This window comes from Pogona vitticeps, chromosome 2 (genome assembly GCF_051106095.1).
Source record: "Pogona vitticeps strain Pit_001003342236 chromosome 2, PviZW2.1, whole genome shotgun sequence".
NCBI classification, from domain to species: Eukaryota; Metazoa; Chordata; class Lepidosauria; order Squamata; family Agamidae; genus Pogona; species Pogona vitticeps.
This window is the reverse complement of record NC_135784.1, coordinates 114,168,916-114,189,515: the sequence shown is the minus strand read 5'-3', so window position 1 is coordinate 114,189,515 and position 20,600 is coordinate 114,168,916. Positions and strand designations below refer to the sequence as shown.

The 20,600-nt window shown below is 41.2% G+C and overlaps 1 protein-coding gene across 5 annotated transcripts in view; it reads left to right on the top strand.

Annotated features, from left to right (window-relative positions):
• KCNIP1 (potassium voltage-gated channel interacting protein 1) overlaps positions 1-20,600 on the top strand; it is a 716,798-nt gene that overhangs the window by 618,736 nt on the left and 77,462 nt on the right. Inside the window, exon 1 of one of the 5 annotated variants that reach the window (XM_020780483.3) lies at positions 509-2,050. The exons of the other annotated variants lie outside the window; for them this stretch is intronic. Coding sequence (XP_020636142.1) covers positions 1,942-2,050 — 109 coding nt within the window. The 5' untranslated portion in view covers positions 509-1,941. Of the gene's footprint in view, positions 1-508; positions 2,051-20,600 lie in introns of those variants that run through there. 5 annotated transcript variants of the gene reach the window in all.

Sequence of the window (20,600 nt, the reverse complement as noted above, 5' to 3'; positions counted from 1 at the left end):
TAATGTAGCAAGGAACATAATAAAGCCATCACTTTTCAAGGTTATTTTGGTAGATTTATGACTATTCTGCGATTTTTAAGTGTGTTAAAAAATTTAAAGCAACAAAAAGTAGTAGTAGCATATTACTCTTTTAATAATGTTAACAAGCTACTTTTTTAACAGAGAAGATTAACAGATTTTTTTTTAAGTATTTCACACATTGTAAGAAACACATTACTGTTGGTATTCCATACATCATTCAGGAGATATCATTTTAAAAACCATGGCTGCCATGTGAAGAACAAGTGGCTCATACATTTTGGGATAATATGTTGCCCAGTTTGGTCAACCTGCCATCCAGTGTAAAGTTTGTAGTGAACTTGTAAATCAGGCTAGTAACGGCATATACTTGTGTATGTGTATTTTAAAATGAAAGCAGTTTCAGGATGTTCCGGGTTTAAGGAGAGGAGAGGCTGCTCCGCCTCTATTTCCCACTCAGAATTATATCTCACAATTGTAGTTTATGGGAAGTAAAAGAATAAGGTCCCATATATTTTCCACTATAGGAAGAAAAGCATGTGGGGAGAAAATTTCAAGCAGTCTCTCCCTCAGATGTTCCTCTCCTCCTAAGACTGTTTTAAAGAAGTTTGGAGAAAAATTTAGAACATCTAGTCTGAGTTTCAGTTTCATGATTAAATATTTCAACCTGGATCTCATGTGTGGTTTTTAATAGCCATGTGTGACAGTCATTCTTGAAATTTTCTGAAAATTTGCTGCACAGACTTAGCAGCGAGGTTCACTTTGAGGTTTTGTCTGTTGTTACCGTGAATCAAGTGCCACTGAAATCAGCGTTTCACTGAATGGATGGTGACAACTACAGGGTCAATTGGTGGCAACTGCAGCAGCGAGAAACCACATGGCGAAGGGGTCCTGAAAGCACTAGGGATGGATTGGTAGCTGGATCCTTCCGAATGCCAGAGTCCTTGGCCTAACCATGCCAAGCTCATAGTAGGAGCATATCTAGATCTATCAGTTGGAAGATAAAAGGAAAGTATGCTGCTTATATACCACCCCATAGTGCTTAAAGCACTCTCTAGGTGGCTTACAGTTATGCAGGCTACGCAGTGCCCACCCCCCCAATGAGCTGGGTACTCAGTTTACCCACCTCAGAAGGATGGAAGGCTGAGGCAACCTTGAGCTGGCTACCTGAGCCCTTTGAGATCAAACTCAGGTTGTGAGGAGAGCCTTGACTACCACTGTGCCTGGAGGCACAACCTAAGGCAGCCTTTTAGAGGTAGAAAGAAAACATAAAGGGAAAGTCAAGGAGGAATGCAGAGAACATCAGTTCTGAGTTTTGTTCCTCAAACATTTCGACCGGGCTTTCTCCATGCCCCTTGGCAATAATATGCCATGAAGTTGCTTCCAAGTTATGGTGACCTCCCAGCCCCGTTTTCTAGGTATAGAAGTAGCTCGTTCTAGGTATAGAAGCAGCTCGTTCTCCTGGTGGTCCCTTTACACTCAATAGGAGAAAAGCAATAGGGGGGAAGGGGAGGGGGGTGTAATCATCACTTCTGCAGAGTTGAAGGAAGCATCTTAAACGCAAGGTAAGTGCTGGAGCCTCCCGTGTTGTTGATGAGATCGCAACGTGGCGTTCCCTTGTTAATGAAAGGCAGCGAGAGTTGGGACAATTATTACCACGAGAGAGAGAGAGAGTTTAAAATGTGGAAAAGATAAGGGGCTGCGAGAACTTGCGGTGGTGGGGAGTGGAGGAAGAGGAGAACAGGAACAGGAGCAGGGTGAGAATTACACTCACGCAGAAGGAAAGACGGAGGGACGAAAGAGAGAAAATGAGGCGCGCACTTCACCAGCAGCAGGAAGAAAAGCTTCAAACCGCTGATTCCCGTCCCTGCCCGTCGTTTGGCTAGCGCACCAGAGGCTTCTATCTGGGGGTGATCTTAAAGGATGTGGAGCAAAGGAGAGTCTGAAGGGCTCCAGACTTTAGGAATTGTGGTGGTGATTTGCTCCTCTCTGAAACTTTTGCACTACCTGGGACTAATTGACTTGTCAGATGGTAAGAGAACCTCCAAGTTTTACCAGCTCCGGTGTATTTTGATGTAGTTCGTTTCTTCCTTCTTTTTTTAAAGTGGCAGAGGCAGCTGTCCAGTCCCCCTTACCTTGGGGGGGGGGGGGGAAGCCTCGTTGAAATCAGCGAGGCTTACCTTTAAGTAGACATGCATGAGATTGCAGAGAGGATTTAAAAAAAAACTCATTTCTCTTAAGACTGTTTCCTGCTTAATTCTGCAATGCTGCATTTTGCTTTCTGCTCTTGCAGGCTTCCAGGATTCTAGTCGCCAGGTGTGTTTACATTTTGTCCTTTAATGCTGAAGCTGTCTTGTTTCTCCTTGCAAATAGTTCTGTTTCACCACCATGTGGCTCTTGCCTGGTAAAATCTGTCTCTCTTGGGTTAACTGCAAAAAACCTGAATTCTTAAAACGATACAGTTTTGCACAGTCCTTGGTCAAGAGAAATAGCAATAGTTCCTTAATTGCTGAAATGTCTGATCTCCAAGCATGGTTTACTCCCGAGTCAATCCAAGACAATTCAGGGAAATGTTCCTCCCGGTAAGAGAAACCCTTAGAAGTGTGTTTGATGAAAAGGAAAATTGTCAAGCTGACAGAAGACAGAAAACAAACATCACTCTGTAAAATAACTGTTCTACACATGTCCTCTTGCTGGAGAGGAAAGTCTAGAGCTTGGTTTGTTAACGTTTAGTAACAGAGAAAGTATTCCAAATTTTATATCTAAATTAAAACGGGCAGCCCAGATTTTGTTTCCTTCATGACATTCACATGAAATATGGTTTTTAAAAAAGACACTGTGATAAAACTGAATTCATCAAATGAAAGTTAAGATAGGTAGCCCCATCCTGGATTTACAGGTCCTACTAAGTGGGAAGTTTAACTTCTTGGCTGCCTGAAGTCAGCCAAAGCCAGTGTTCCCTGAAGACCTTATTTAAGAATGCATCCAGCAAGAATAAGGCATGAAATGACAGAGGTGTATAGGGAATGCTGACTGTACTTCTGGGCCAAGGTGCATGGGAGAAAATCCACTGAGGCCAGTTGGACTCTCTCAAGAGCACCGATGCCTGTTCAAAGTTCCATGCCTATTTATCCTATAGATAAATAGGATAATGCAGAGGAAAATTGTGAGGAGACTTGACAACAGCCCCCCTATATTTACCAGCTCTTCAGTAAGGCTTCTTTTGCTTTTAGCATTGCCTTGGATGACAGAAGAAAGAAAATAATCAATTGGTCTATACATTTTATGTATTTATTTATTCTTGCAAAAGGTATCTGTTGATCACAAATACTTTGAGGCTTCCCATTTTTAAGCACAATAATAGATTAGTTTACCCTGTTAGGAAATGAAAGCCAATGAGGTCTGCAATAAGAGAGCCTTTAAAAGACCATCCAGGTAGATGGTAGGAATAAAGGGACTCACCTCAGTACACTGGGCAGGAAAGAAAAACAATATAAAATTCTGCAGCAGCTTGCACTTGCAGTGCCAGAGGTCTTTTCTGTCTGTTCTTCGCTGTAATTCCAATTTTGAAACTGCTGTTTCCAGGAAGATAAATCCCCAGTTTTGTATCAACACCCTGCTCCTGGAAAATCAAATTGCAGTAATCAGCTTGTAGAGGAAGCTCTTTCATCGTGCAGTACTAGATCTTTATAGGGTGGCCTCGGAATGCTAGTGTGTTTTTTGAACCATTTGCTCTCATTGTGCAATCCTGGAAGGGAGGAAAATCTGGAACAAGTTTCTGTACGGTTTTAAGGACCTATACTGCTAGAGTTCCCTTCAACTTCTTTCGCGCACCACAACATTGTGCGCGTTAAATCTTTGCAGTAAACAGCATATGCTAATAAAACATCTCTGTGCTAATGGACTGCATCTTTTCTGCAGCTTTAGTTGTTAATTGCTGCTGCCTTTTAGGGTGTAAAACTGTCCTCCTAGGATTTAACAGCGTGCTGTGTAATATGCTGTTTAAAAAGCTTAAAAGTTCTGAGTTTATTTTCTCTCAGGCCTCTTAAAATCTCCAGCTGAAGCCGGGAGCCACGGCCACCTGTGTGAAAAGCATCCTCTGAAATGAACGGAGGAAACTGCACTTGCAGGCAGTCTCACATGTTTGGGAGAATTCATCCTCTAGACTTTGGGCATGCTAAATATGACAATTGACACCTTCTTTCTTTTTTTTAAAAAAAACTTCCTGAGTGGCAGGTACAATGAGGGTCAGGCACACTAACCACCCTGACCCAAAACAAAGAAATTGTACGCCATGTGAGATGGTTACTGTCAAGAGGGAAGCCATTTTACCTGTTTTCCTTGTGAATGTGACTTGTCTTGTCACATTCCCAGCTGAGGGGAGGTATGATTTTTTGAATACTTGGATATACAGAAGAGGGTCAAGATCTGTTATCATTTGTCCCAGAGTGCAGGACATGTAACAATGGGCTTAAGTTACAGGAAGTCAGATTTTTGTGGACTGTCAGGGAAAACCTCCTTACTGTTAGAGCAATATGACAGTGGAACCAATTACCTCAGGAGGTGGTGAGTGCTCGAACACTGGAGGCATTCAAGAGAAAAATTAGATAACCATCTCTCAGATCTGCTTTGATTTGGATTCCTACATTGAGTAGGGGATTGGACTCGATGGCCTTATATGACCAAACTGTATTTGGCAGTATTCACACAATTGCTGAACTTGGCGCTATTCACACAATTTGTCTTTTGGTTGTAAATAACAGGCATGGTGATAAGCATGACAGGTCTCAGAGTTTTGTCTGAAATATGGGGAATTATATATCCCTCTGTGTCCAAATGGGGAGATAAATCTCAGAATGAGGAGCATTGGATGAGAGTTTTTTAATATCTTCTGAGGGGCTTTAAATCTTGGCATCCATCTCCACCCTTTCTCAACTGTGGCCTGTGGATCACTGACTCAGTGTAAAGCTGTTGGTGTGTACTGTGCTTGTGCAACATTTTGGTTGAAAAACCCGGAGTAAGGGGGAAGCCATGCCATCTGGAGCATGGCAGCAGGCAGAGCATCAACGTTGAGTCTCATGGGGAGGACAATGGGCTATATACAGTTTGAAAAATTGTGACAGAAATGGAGCCTCTCTTAGTGGGCCACTAAGAAGCCAACATGGAATATGACTACACAGGGAAGGACAGGTGAATTTACTCACATTCACTGGCTGTGAGGTTGCACCAGGGAATCTGGGTATGTTTAAGTGGCCACACACAGAGATAGCAGAAAAGTCTTGTTTGCAGTTCTATTGAAGTACTTCTAGGAGGCACAGTTCAAACGAACTGCCTTAAGCTATAAAGGCGTTTCACCTGTCATTTCCTCCTCTAATTTCCTTCTCTGATTAGCCAACAAAAATATGCAAGGGGGCTCCAGACATGCCGGACTTTCTTTGGCTTGGCTCTTGCTGAGCCCAGGTTTCTGCCTTAACCCCTGTTCTCACTGCCTCTGCCTCTGCATGTTTAGTTATGCAACAGGAATTTGGCCATTATTTAGGACTGGAATGTGTAAACATATAGAGGTACAGAGCTGGGAAAGAATAATAAACGTGTTTATTGATGTTGAAAATCTTGTTATATTTTAAATTGTTATTATTTATGTTGGAAGCTGCCTAGAGTAGTCAATCGGCTAGATGGGCAGGGAATGAATGAATGAATGAATGAATGAATGAATGAATGAATGAATGAATGAATGAATGAATGAATGAATAAATAAATAAATAAATAAATAAATAAATAAATAAATAAATAAATATGACAAGAAATTTGTCCACATTTTGGACTGTCTCGTGAGTAGGGTTCTCAGATCCTAGCCAAGAAAGGCAAGCTATGCTTCCCCAGGTCTCTGAATGTGGAGATAAATCTCAGAATGAGCGCTATCGAAAGAAGAGAAAGGTTGATTTTTGTAGATCACATGGCTTTAAAGCCTGTGCACCCATCTCCACCTACTCCTTGTTCGCACCAGGATTTTCTGGCTGTGGATCAACATCATTGTGTCTTGTGTTGATGTACCCCCCAAAATAAACACACACACACAAAAAAAACTGGAGTGAGTTTTCAGTTGGGAAAGAGTTGGGAAGTACAACAGACTTACCAGGCACCCTGTGCCATTTGGCGCAAGGCAAGAAATAGTGGCATCAGTGCTTGATTCTGGAGCCTTCTTGTTGCGCAAGCCCTGTCATAAGGCCTTGAAAGGCTCTCCCGTATGAGTAAACCTAGCAGGAACTGCAACAACCAATACACCTACTGGACACATTTTGCCACCGTGCAAGCCAACTATAATATTTTTGCACCCTTTGGCACTGATTGTTATGGTACCTAGCTGTCTCAGTTTCAGCCAAAGCATTTGCCCTGTGACCTCCTAAGAGCCTGCCCCACCACCCTGAATGCTTGCCTGTGAATGCTTCTTGTGAGTGGTGCTTAAACAAATGTGTGGAGGTTAGGTGGTCCAGCAGTAATAGTCATGGCAGATGGGACTTGCCATAAAATGCTTCCTAGTCACTAAAAGGAGTGTTCATTTCAGAACTGCACACCATCTTGTGGTCTTGTTGAGTTTGAGTGGAGGAAGGGGAGTTTCAGGCCTTCCCCTGCTGTTGGAACGCTGCCAGCTTCGACAGGAGCAGGAAGGACATATCCCATGAATCCCATTCCACAATGATAACCTTAAATGAATATGTGGGGTGGGGTGGAGAGCAGGGAGTCCATTGTAAAGCTCATAACCTGACAATGGTTCAGCAAATTGATCATGCTGGCATAGGCACAACGTTGTCCTTTTGTGTTCCCTGTTTCATCATGTCATTAGCTAAAAGGAGAAATGATTCAAGGTTTTTTTTTTACCTATTGGCTTGGAGTTGGCCTGGGTGACCTTCAAGTGTGTACCCTAAAAGTGTAAGAGTTGATCTTAGTTGATCTGCAAAGTGGAATGGAAGCTTCAGTTGCACAAGAGCTTGCATTGTGTCTACTTCATGCGGCTGTTCCAGGATTGGGGCAGGTGGGAATTCAGTTCCCCCCCCATCTGCCACTGACAGCCATTGAACTCCGAGGCAGTAGTGGAGCTGACAATAACCACAGTGTTGGCTACCATAGCGTATTAGTATTACCCCTACATTTGGGGTCTTGGGTGAATATGGAAAAGCTGCCACGACACTTTCAAAATTAATATGTTCAGTTAGTTCTGAGACTGGTTAGAATAGAGATTAGTTTGGTTGCCTTGGTAGGTGACCTACATAGGGGGTGTGTGAGGGGAGAGAAACTAAACCAGTTAGTTTCCCTAGACATCTTAGCAGCTTTCTTAACATCACCCATGACATACTTCAGGCTACTTGGTTGGATGGGGTGAGGGTAGGGGTGGCAGGACTGTGTTGCAGTGGTTCTGATCCGTCATTGCAGGTTCTGTCCAGAAAGTGATGTGGATTCTTCATTGTTCAACCCAATGCTATGGCCTTTTGTGCATGATGTTCTGTTATTTCCCCATGTTGTTCAATATCTATATGAAACTGCAAGGGGAGGTCATTAAACATTTTGAAATGAGGTACTGCCAATCTAACAATACCACTTCTACTGTCCCTTGTCACCTAACACCAAAGGGCTTTCCCTTTTTGTTCTTCCTAGACTGTGAAACACACTCCCCTCAGGGTTGTAATCTCTTGATGACTGTAGGAAGGGTGTGAAAACCCTTCAAAATGGTTGCCATGTTTATTGATAATTGATTTTATGGGTTTTCCTGTGATAATGCTACATTTTTTACAGTTTTGTGCTTATTGCTAGCCATCTTTCATGCCTCCCCCACCCAGTGAGAGCCAGAAAGGTAGGGTATAGTGTGTGTGTTTTTAAAAGTGCTGGGTAGCCAGAAGAAAAATGTAATCCTAGAGACAAGAAAGACTTTATCCTATTTCTAATTCTTGTCCTTCATGTTTACTGTATATATCAGTGGTTTGAGCAGGTCAGCTCGTTTTCTTGTTTTTCCTTTCAGCCGACACATGAACCTGAACATTGTCGCTTAGATTGCTTTCAGCCATAGCACTGATGAGACTGTTGGACTTATCTTTTGAGCTGTAGAATAACTTCTCTGGGAAATTCTGGTCTGTTATACATGGCAGAATCATGTGTTAAGTTCCATTCCACTTCAGAGCAAACTTGAGCAAATATCACCACAGTGAAATTTGTTTACAATTCATATTCTTAGTGGAAGAGAGTGTACATATCTAGGTACAGATTATCTACAGGTGTGTGTGTGTGTGTGTGTGTGAGAGAGAGAGAGAGAGAGAGAGATGAAAAGAAAACATATTAAAATTTTAGTTTTAAAAAAATCATTTATAGTTGAATCAAACTGTACAGCCCAGTGTTTTGAGGTTTGTAATGATCTAACAGAACAAAATCATAAACATGTTTCTCTGGGAATAAATTCCATTTAGTTTTAGTAAAGAAAAATAGAAATGTAGTTAATATTAAATAATTCTTGGCAAATTCTGTTTCTCCCAAGATATGTGAAGGATTTTTCTTTTAAAAAGATTGTCTTACTGGGTCATGACATGAGGGTTATAAAGAGCAGTTTAACTGAGGAATGAAACTGGAAAATGTTTCTAGGTATGTGATACTTAAGCTTGTCATGTGCCTGATATATCTTCAAAAGTGTTCCTTAATCAAAAATGTATCTCTTGAACAGTATAAAAATCTATTTTCTGTTAAACCACCTCTTCTGAGAGGAAACGCCTTTCTAAAAAATTATAAACTATTTGTAAGAATATGAGATCTTGTCTATGATGGCATTAATCAGTGTTGACAAGTATTCGGAATTATTTAAATCCCAATGCTCACATTAATCTTTGAACCAGAGTTATTGCAAGGTGTCATTTTTTTGATCATTTGCTCTTGTTGTTTAGTTTGTTTTTTTCCTGATGGTGCTCATTTATGATGCAATCTATCATTCATGGAGAACTTTGTTTTTAGTGGTTTCCAGGGAGCGCAGGAAGTGCAGTGCCTGGGATAGGTGGGTGTTCCAAAGAAATGTTAACTGTGCAAAATAAAAATATATGGCATGGTCACCTTCTGGAAGTTTACCATGTATGAAATCAATAGGAGAACCAGACCTTCATCCTGCTGACACAAGGATTTCAGCTTAATCAGACCGTAGATTGGGGTACCTGTGGCTTAATACAGTGACAGAGAAATTTGGATCCCCTCAATCTTCCAGATAATTAGAAATTTCATTTTATGTTGTTTTTGCTCTCAACAGCATTATCTAGTGAAGGTCCTCCTATTGTGACTAAAGCCTTCAAATGAAAACAAATGCAAACAAAAAAACCTCATTTCTGATCAGTCTCTCCCAACTATAGTTGTCCTCTTGTGGAAGTCTCTGCAGTCCTCTAGTTGCTAGGTTTACCTGAGAGAGTGATTGTAACACTAAATATAAATGAATGAACTTAATGGTTCTTTCAGTGAGAGCAAGAATACACTTACTGCGGTCCTCTTGTTTAAATGCTGTTTGCGGAAATGGCTTACATGTTGCTGTGTCGTTGGAGAAGGAAAAAGAACCTTTGTCACTGAGGAAAAGTCTTATTTCTCCTCACTTTGTTTTGTGAGTTCAGCTCTTATTTCCTTTCCAGAACCTCCGTCAGTCATTCCAATAGCCTTACAGTAATGGCACATTTTATTTCTCTTAAATATAGCATAATTAAGTATTATGTATGTGTGTGCATACAACACGCTGGTCTATATATGCATACAAGTAGTGTAAGTTCAGATACAGGGATCTTTTATTCACAAGACTGGTGTTTATTTACTTGCTTGCTTACTTACTTACTGCCCATCTGACTACCAGGGCCACTCTGGGCGGTTCACAACAGAAAATAAAACAATAAACAGCAATAAATCAAAATAAAATAACATCAAAGGATTATAAAAGAATAAACATACACTACACGTTATAAATTAGAAACATTATAGACATAGAATTTTGGCAGAAAAAAATAACATTTAATAAAACCCCTGTTATCCCAACTGCAAAGACTAATTCCAGAAATGCAACTACTCTTTATTAGAAGTTACTGGAAAACCCAAGGGAATTGGGCCAGGGGCTGGAAAAGAAGCAAGAAGAAAACCATTGAACATTGGCCCATCGATTCCCAGGTTTATTCTGGGCCCAAAGAAGAAGTTCCAGTTGGAAAGGTGGAACCGATTTTTCCAGTTCAATCACAACATTTATCCATGTTAAATCTTTCTATACAGAATTACATGCTTTTCTTGGTGACAAAAGCAGCACCACTGTACAATTAATTGTTTTTGCCTCAAACCAAGAATATTTGGGACAACTAGTATCAAGCCCTCCATGATACATGTTAAGGGGCATAGAGTACACTAACATAGGTGTGACATTGCCTGATCTTCTCCATAGTAACAGATAAGTGTGTTGGTGCGAAACCCCAATTTTCTTAGACTCTAGTTTGTATTCCATTGAGTGATTTCCATGTAACCCACTTCTATGTAACCTGGGGTTATACTTTACTAGGGTTCTATCCATTTTTAAGACGTAGATAGTTCTGTCTTTCTGCCTTAATGTCCTGGCATTCTCTGTTGTTTCTTCAGGATTCAGAGATATTCTGAAAACACTTTTACTGGATTTTGATCTGGGGGGGCAGTGGCTAAATGGTAATCTCAGTGGAGTTACATTTGATGTAAATGCTTTGGTTTTCCTACTATTAACTGCTACCTTTTTCCGTATGTCACAATTTGACACATTTTGTTGGTATGGATTAACTTTAGGCATCCAGTGATGATTCTGCAGCTTTCATTGAGTGCTACATCTACCTGACTGTTTCCTCCCCATAGAGGCGTTCAATATATTCGCAAAGGCTTTCACGGCCAGGATCTAATAGTTGTTGTGGGTTTTTTGGGCTCTTTGGCCATGTTCTGAAGGTTGTTCTTCCTAACCTTTCGCCAGTGCTGTCCTCTGAAGGGGACTGGCGAAATGTTAGGAATAACAATCTTCAGAACACGGCCAAAGAGCCCGAAAAACCCACAACAACCGCTACATCTACCTGTTTGGCATGAGCTGAACTGTACCATTCAGCTGTGGAATTGCATTGGACCACAATTGTAGTTCTTAATGCTTGTAGTTGTGTGCCTCAACTGGTTCCCAGTAGCTTTTAAGGAATATTTTTTCCTCAAGTAGACCTCTGTTTTGTATTTTGGTAGTGCTTCTTATAGCTCAGCTTCTGAATCAAAGTAACACCTAGGTATTTAGGAGCAAAGAAAAGGACATCTTTACAGGTCACTTGAAGTTTCCAAGATGCTTGCTTATTTCTCACATAAAAGGCACATGTTTGAGTTTTAGCATGGTGGGGTTTAAGTTGATTGCAGTTTTAATATGCACCGAGTTCTAATGCATATGTTAGGAAATGAAAGATCATCAACATAAATGAAACATTTGATGCTTTGAGGGAGTGATTTGATCGCTGATGTAGATGTTAAAGAAATTGGACTCAGTATGCTGCCCTGGGGTTCATCATTCTTCCATTGGGGGAAACAGAAGGAGATCAACTCCCCACAAGAATAAGGAATTTAAACATATTTGAGCACCCTCTGGGCAGCAACAGTGTCCTGTAGGCTAATCCTTCCATTCTGGGAAATGGATAATATGCAAAATGTGAATTAGTTACCAAAACCAGATTGAATATGTTTATAATAAGTTGTCCAGGTGTGAGGTAAGTTGGTTGTTTCATTTCTTAATGTGAAGCATTGTGATATTACTCTTTGATGAAGAGGGCTTTATTAAAAGTAAGGCAGTCTCACAATAACACAAATAAGAGAGAAAATGGAAAAAAAATCTTTGGCCTGATATATGTCAATCATTGGCTGGAATCCTGTTGGTGTAAGTTGCACCACAGATCTCTGGTGATGTCATCAGCTGTGGCTATGCCTTGGGCATTTTGGGATAATAAAGCTTCCCATTCCCTCCCCCACACCAGGCTTCAGGCATCCCCATAATCTTAGAAAGCTTTTGGGTGTCATGGAACAAGATAGGGAATGCTCTGAAGCTAGAAAATCAGTACCAGCAGTGTGATTGGATTCAGCAGCAACAATTTTGCAGTTTTAAATAATTCTCTACCTTCTTCTGTGGCTTCTGAAGGCTTCATAGGATGAAGGGCATCACTAGGGATCATTGGCGCCTGGCAGGTAAGGTAGGAAGCTTTTAGTTTCCCAAAACAGCCAGGATATGGCTAAGCTGATGACTCACCAGAGATCTGTGGTGTAACTTTCACTAACAGGATTCCAGCCACTGTGTTCTTGCCAGGAATGAATGTAACAGTTGTACAGGAAACTTAGAGCACATTTGTACTTAATGTCAAATTAGTCCTCTTTCACAATCATTTATTCTTGTTTAGGATTTCAGTTTCCTGAGAGTGCTTGGTTACCAAATACCAAATTTTAGACAATTACAATCTAAATGTAGCCAGATTGAGGCCATGAGAGGCAAGGTGAAAATGCTGAGTGCAGATCTTTTCATTGGAGGAACTATTTTGCCAAAATCCTACCACATGTTCTTACCATGTTCTTTCTTTTTTTCCAGAGATGATCATTTCAAACCCATACACCCCTTTTGTGGTTAAACATGACATTGTTTCATGGTGCACATTTATTGATGAAATATTGAGATTTGGATCTGTAATTATCTGAGTAGGCACTTGCCACGTATAAACTGCTCTATTTTCCTTCAAGGAAAAGCAAGCTGTAAGTGTACTAGGTAAATGGGAATAGCCTGTGGGAATGGTTAGGACTGTATCTACATGTAGGCAATTAGTGCTTGCCGGTAAGTAGATTTTTCTGTTTTCTGTGCTCTTCTTGATTTTCTTGCCCTTTTCCCTCCCTCCTCTTCCACGCTCACACAATCAATTCAGATTAGCTTAGTGATGGTTACTGACTGCATATAAAACCTTTTCTTTCTGTATAAGCTGTAAGAAGGTGGTGGCTTCAGAATCCCCGACCCACCTTCAGATGTGATTTACTTTATTTTTAATATTTATTTCTCAGCTAATTCGAAATCATGGGAGATCCATGGGAGAGAAGGGAGCACTCACCGAATAGCGGCATTTCCAAGTTTTGCTATGCTTCACAAGGGGTTTGTTTGCATCAGCTTTTGAAATTTCTTTCCCTAGTGGGCAGCTTATTAAAAATCTAACTGCTGGCTTTAAGACCACTAACACTGGAAAAATGAGACATAAAAATACTAGCATTGCATAATGCTTTCATGAGCTTTACAGCTACACTTCTGTAAAGAGGGCTATTAAACATAGTCATTGTACACAGAATGCAATACACTTAAATACTCCCGTGCCTTGCAGAATCTTATTTTGCTTTCCTATCTATCTGTATCATTTCTGTTTGCCTTGGTCTATGAATTAGCCAAAAGGAGTCTGCCAGATTGCTTCTTTTCTCTCTTCCCCCCCCCCATTCCATTATTCTTTAGCCTTGGTACATGTACTAGAGCACATAGACATTACAAGGATCCTGCCCACATGACTGGGTTCATGGTGTGATGTCTGATCACACATTTCATCTGTAACCATGTTAATATAGAGGCAAATGGAGCTGAGCTAAACTTGTGGTTCAAGATTGCACTGTAAGTTACATCACCTGCAAGTTGCACACAGCCACTTTCTGTGAAAAACTGCAGTGCAGCTCCTCCCTCATGATGACAGCTAGAGCAGCATGTGCTTAGCCATGATTCCAACCACAACAGGTTAGTGAAAGCCAGCTGGATGATTTAAGACTATGAGGGAGGAGCTTAAATAAGACAGTAGAGCAACGTTCCCCAAGCCTGTGTTCTTTAGAATGGTTGGTACTTGTCACAAGATGAGGAAGGGTGTCTCAATATTGATTCTTATATAGATGATAGAGACCTGACATTAATCTTTAGCTTTCCCATGGGAACAAGAGAAGCAAAGCTTTCTGCTTTCTTTTAACAAAGTTTCTAGTTAAGACTCCTTCGTCTGCCGCATTCTTTTCAGAGAAACCTCAGGCCAAATTTTGACCATAAATACCGAGCAACTCTTAATAATGCACAGAGTCCAATACGGCTTTACTGTGACTGGGGGGATGGTGGCAGTTTAGAGAAGGAGAAGAATGCATGATTTCTTCCCTCTGGATCTCAATGGGTTGAGTTCATGGACTGGTACCCTATCAAGGGTTCCCCTACTTGGCAGTAACGCTAGTCATGGAATCCCCACAGAGAAGGGTTCAGAGGAAGGATTCCATTTCAGGGAGATTTATTGTCCAACACATATGTAGGACACAACACAAATACTAGTGGCTGAATCCCAAACATCAGTTGTAGACTTCTTTGCACCCAGTCTGTTAAAGGATGATTAGATCTGCTAAGTGAAAGTTATTCAGCTTTTTTGAACCACCTAATAAAATGTAGTCAACATTCAGTTGTGGCAACCCTCCTTCTAGAGCAGGGCTCTCCAAACTTTTCAGCGTGAGGGCCACATTATATATTTTCCACATTTTCGAGGGCTGAAGGAACACGCATATATGCACACACACACGGATGCACCACACATGCGCACATGGGCTGAAGGGAACAGACCTGAGCCTGCAATGTTTACCAGCCCAGATAAAAAGGCAAGGTGGGCCAGATGTGGCCTGCGGGGCCATAGTTTGGAGACCCCTGTTTTAGAGGATATATTAATCTCCTGATCTACGAGGGAGAGCAAGGACAGGGCAGGCAGAATATGTGTGCATGTGAGTCTCTTTTCTGCTTAATGAGTAACCAGTTGTGCAGCCCTTGGGGCTGTTGGGAAGTCATTCATTCCTCATTCTAGTAAAAAATTCATCTCATGCAAGTATCTCTGGTCTAAGATTCTCTCTGTGTCTCTTCTTGGTGATATGTCAGATTGAGTTTTTGACACAGTATTTCATTAAGCATTCTTTAATCCAGTTTCTGCAGGCAATTAGTAGAACTAGACTAATCGGTTTCTCATTAAATAAAGAAGACCTGCTTCTACTAATAATTTATTCTGATTTGTAAATCCAAAGCAGCTTTTATGCTCCTCTCTGTCCTCAATGATCTGATGATCCCATAGCTCTCTTAACAACCAGCTGCTCTCATAATAAAGAAACACTTTTATCTCCAGGAAAGTGTGCTAGAGCTCTTATTGATTAGTTTGGGCCTCTTGAAATTTGAGATTTGTCTTTACAGTTGCCTCCTCCAGAAAGACGTTGATGTGATGGAGGTACACTTCCATTGTCTGCTTCCCTTCCCTAAGAGGCCCTTTGGAAGACTGCTTCTATCGAGGCACAGAAAATGGGTGAAGTTGTCCTTCAATTCAAGGGATTTGGGTACGGGTTGCTTCTTGGTATGGTACCAAGAAAGAACAAGAACGGGAGCAAAAGATGCTTCCAGAATGATCATAGTTGTAAATGGATACGATTTAATTTCCGCTCCTGTTGTTCAGAGCTAGAGAATATGTGAGCCTCCAGACATTGTAGGACTGAAGCAACCTGTCAATCCTATCCACCATAGTTGATGGTTTGAGGTAGTGGGAGTTGCCATCAAATATCTGGAGGGTCACAATTCCAAATCACTGGTTGAACCATGTGTTATTTTCAGAATCTTTTGTAAGATGCTCAGAAAACCTCTTGGGGTTACAGAGTGGCACATGAGTATTCTTAAAGGATATATAAACACTTTCTCCTTACTATTACATAATTCCCAGCATTTCTGACTCTTTTTTTTTTTTACTGAGATGTAATCTTCAAGCCGTTCATTTCAGAGGCCTCCCCCTGAGTCCAGTGAGGACCTACTCCACAATAAATGAATAGAGAGTTGTGATTCCACTTTGGCACGGTCCTCCCCATGGTCAAAACTGTGCAAACTAAATGTACCGAGGCACTAAGTGGATATCTCATGCTGTTTTAACATTTTCTTGCTGGCTTTATTTCACATTTCAATAGACAAAGGCTTAAATAGCCTATTGATTTCCTCTGCTTCTATTTGAAAGCCTATCCTTGATCTCTTAATCTCTCAGGAATTAGCACATTTGAATTATTATGCTCAAGGTATTAATATTTTGATTATGCTTATTTCATTGCTACCTGCTGTAGCTATTTATAATTTTCTGCTGGCAATATACTTCATATTATACATTTGCATCGTAGACAAGAGTGCCTCTACCTGATTGGCTAATACTTGTTCACCTGGCTGCGGATCATAGAATCATAGAATAATTGAGTTGGAAGGAGCCTACAAATATATGGTGGTAAACTCACAGCATTCGGAAAATAATGTTTTTCCAGGGCAGAAATATTGGTGTTTTAAAATAAACTGCTTTCAGTTATTCGTATTAAAACAAAACATCGAATTGACCTGACAATATAAGAAGAAGAAGAAAATCCTAGTAATGGGTAAATGTGAAGTTCTGAATTAAAATTATACACACGTGCAAGATTCAGACGTGCTTTATAGGTGCTTGAACTGGTATAATGAACACAGCATTGTGTTCCATCTACAGCCATATAATGGGCTGAATTTCGTGAGGTCAATGGAATCTGGCCTGAATCCTGATTTCATTTGTGGAATTAGAAGAAGGTTTCCCGCCCCCACCCCGCAGCTTCCCATATATCTCCAAAGCCTACTCCAGAGGGTGGCGTGCACAAACACACCTCAGCTAACTCTGAGATGGCACCAAATACTACAGTTGGGAGGATGGAGATGTTCTGTCACACTGGTACTGCACTTCCTGTGTGACTTTGGATTTAGGCCATTGTTGTATAACATGTGCCATCAAGTCAATTCTGTCTCACGGTGACCTTTTCAAGAGTTTTCTAGATAGAGAGGACTCTGGATAGCTCAGTGAAAGATATCTGGCTGTGGAGCCAGAGCTTGGGCGTTTGATTCCCCACTGTGCCTCCTGTTATTAGAGCTGCCTGTGTAGTCATTGGCAAGCTGCACAATCCTAGGGCACCCCCCCCCCACAGAAGATGCTTAGCGCCGGTGGATTCTTGGGTTTTTAGTTCAAAAAAGTAATTTATTTATTTATTTTATTTTATTTATATCCCGCCTATCTGGTCGGTTAAGACCACTCTTAATTCTTCCAACTTCTAGGAGGGCATGATAAGGGGAAGCAATGGCCAAGGAGGAACTCTTGTCACCATCATCAGCCCTGCTGCTGAGGGGAGAGGAACTAAGTGCTGCTATGTATACTTCCCCTTGCTCAGCCCAAGATCCTGACATTCTCATTTTGCACCGTAGGAATATTAGACGTTGCCTTTTACCCTATCTTTAGCCTCTAGTGTATTAGAAAGAAGGCTGTTGCCTTCCTCTTTTGAAGTGTCTGAGACTGAATCTAGAACCTCCTGCATGCAAACCACATGCTGTACCATTGAATAAGAGCTCATCTGCCCTTCAGCTTGATGCCAGAGATCTGACTGAACCACAGGCAAAGTTAGAAGACAGAAGCAAAATCTGTGTTTTGTCAAGCTTCACCAGGTTAAAAGTGTTTTTGTTTAGGGAGTTCTTTGTGCTGATGTTCATGTGATGCTTACATTTAACCACTGGATTTAGGGCTTATGTTTTAGGCATACTTTGTACACTGTTGACTTTCTGCACTTTTGTTCACCTGTTGGATGATGTGAAATCACAAGTGTGTGAGTTTCTTACCTGAAATTGAAGTGCTTTTTGCATTGCCTAAAAGCTAGCCTCACTGGTATAGATTTTTGAACAATTAGCATTACCGCCCACAGGCAAAGAAATTTCACAAATCCATCGCCACAGCATGCCAATTAGTGCTCACTGCATGTCACTATATTCAGGTCCTCTTGAGCAACAGGAAATGAGTCTGAAGCCCTCTATCAAGATTGTGCTGGTGTTTTCTAAATGCTGCGGCTCTGCTGGCACCATGAACAGGATCGTATTAAGGGAACAATAGAGTCAAAAGAATCTGGAAAACAGGTTAGAGTCCTGCCTTTGTCTCCCATCTCATATAAACCCTAAAGCTGCCTCAGGCTTGACAGTGTGAACATGACAGGCAGTGGAATGAAAATCCCGTATTGTAGACAAGCTGTTCCTATCTCTGCTAAATTGTATTGAGCTTGGCATTCTTTCATCTAGATTGAGTGTAGCCATTGATTTCCACACTTACAGTAGCAGCTTCTTTCTGCCTACTTATATATGATGGAGTCTGGGGCAGTTTTTATTCACATAAACTGTGACAAAGGGCAAAAAGAAGTTGCCCATGCTGCTCCTCAAAAGAAAAAAGTTTGTTTGTTTAAAATATTACACCACACCTCTCTCTCTCTTAAGAAAGGACCCAAGGAGGCTTACACCATTAAAACACAATATTAAATCTAAAAGAGCATTTTTTTTCAAATATTAAATGAATTAATATTATATTAAAAATGTTATATAAAGCATTACTGAAACAGACTTAGAAGTAACAAAATGCAAACCACCTTATTTTAAAGCCCCTCCTATACACCCTGTAAGGAAAAGCCTGTCTGAAGAGAAAGGTCTTCACCCACTTGGGGAAGGAGAGCAAAGATGGGGCCAGTCTGGCCTCCTGTGGGAGGGAGTTCCAGAGTCTGGGAACAGCAGGAGGAAAGGCCCTCTCCTGTATCCCCACCAAGTGCAGTTGTGAGGACAGTGGGACAGAGAGAAAGGCTTTGCAGCAATTAATTGTGACTTATCTTGAAAGGAATAATCTATAGCTTCAGTATCCTTGTTGCATGCTTCCCCAGCATTGAGTAGTTCTGAATCATCTGGAAATGCTAAGCTCTGGAATTACAGGATTGGGTTTGGAATACCTTGCGTCAACAAAGTTTTCAGGCTTGTAAAAATTATTAGTGTTATATACTAATAGGGCAGTAGTATAAACAAACAAACAAACTCTGAGAGTCCAACTAGAGCTTTGTTCTTCTGACTGAAACTCAAACTGTAACTAAGAATAATCTGATTGTAACTACAGGGAATCAACTGCAATACTGCAGTACTTCCATAAGGTCTTTGTTGCTCATCTATGGTGCTCATGGGATTATAGTATCAGAGGTAGACAAGCATATGTGTGTGAAAATGTCTGGACTTCCTCTGATACATGCATGGTCCCTTATGGCTCATTTGTACATGTGCGCTCTTCAAGTGAATTGTGGCAGGGAATGGTGCTTTGAACCATTCTACATCAAACACCACAGACAAAACTTCCTACCTCCCAACTTCAACCCTGACCCAATGAATTTGCCCATTTAGCCACAGTCTTACCCCATCTTCCATTGTATAATTTTAACAGTGAGCAGAATTAGAAGCTGCAGAAGGCTGGATAAATAAGGAAAAGCCAGGGAAATTTATTGATTTTGACAAGACCACAGTTACGTGTTTGTTGAGTGCTCATCTTAGTGTGTGACAGTGTGAGGGTAGTTTAGAGTGGATTCTGCCTAGAAATGAATAAGTGACATTTCCTGGTGTTAAAAGGACCCTTGTCTCTCTCCCATACCTGTTTGTTTAGGTGAAGCAGAATGTGTGCCTTCTTCTGCTATTGTAGCACTGCTGTGGGAGACGCCATAACCCAATAACAGCTTTCTGCCACACCATTCTTAAAGACAGGGGGAGCCCTTTTCAGCCCTGCATGGTAGGCATCTCAGGGAATGGATTTTCCTTTGCTCCTGGGGTTGTTATCTTCCCACAGGAAAGACTGCCAGTGGAATGCTGTGTAGAGAACATTACAGTGCATCATTCAAGAACTCTGCAATGACTTTTGTGGCGTGACTTTGTGCATTTGACAATGCTGTATAACAAGGCTTGCAATTCACAATGTGTCTCTCTTCCGGATGTTTATGGGGCTGCAACCTTGAAGCCTCTCTCCACTCTTTTTCAATAAAGACCTTGGGAAAGAAAGACATGGCAATCCTCGTCTTGCAGTTGAAGGATTTTTTTCTTCCAAACTCAGAGTGGTGATCAATAGCACTCCGTTTCTCAAGCTCTCCGTTCCTTCCTCTCCAGTAGAAACAGCATTGGGAAATCAAACTCTGCAGCAAATGATGCTATTTCTTGTCTGAGGCTGAAGCTTGCTCTAAAACTGTGTACTTTGCACAGATCTTGTGGAAGTCTCAAGGAAGGAGGCCCCTTTGCACATTGAGCTCTGTATCACGAGGCCCTTCGAATGAACTGGATAATGCTGGTATACTTTACTGCTTTCTTAACAGCACAAGAGCTTTTTATAAGCAGCAGAGATAATATGAAAGGATTTAGAGACAAAATGTTGAACTTGTTGATGTGGGTTGTGAAACCGTCAGCCGCTTTTGAAATACTCTGACTAGCTAAAAGCTCCAGGGCAAGATTGTAGCTTACTATTTCTTGAGGGGCTTGTCTGCAGTGTACCTAGAACCAGTCTGAAGGCTGTGATCATTGTTCTCATAACCTGGCTGCAACATAACACGGCAGTCATGCTTGGCCACTCCGCAGCTTCCAGTAATCATCTGAATCCACCCCATGTTGTGTCCAGGACAAACCCAATTCTCCCCCAGCCCTGCATGAATTCACACAATTCTGT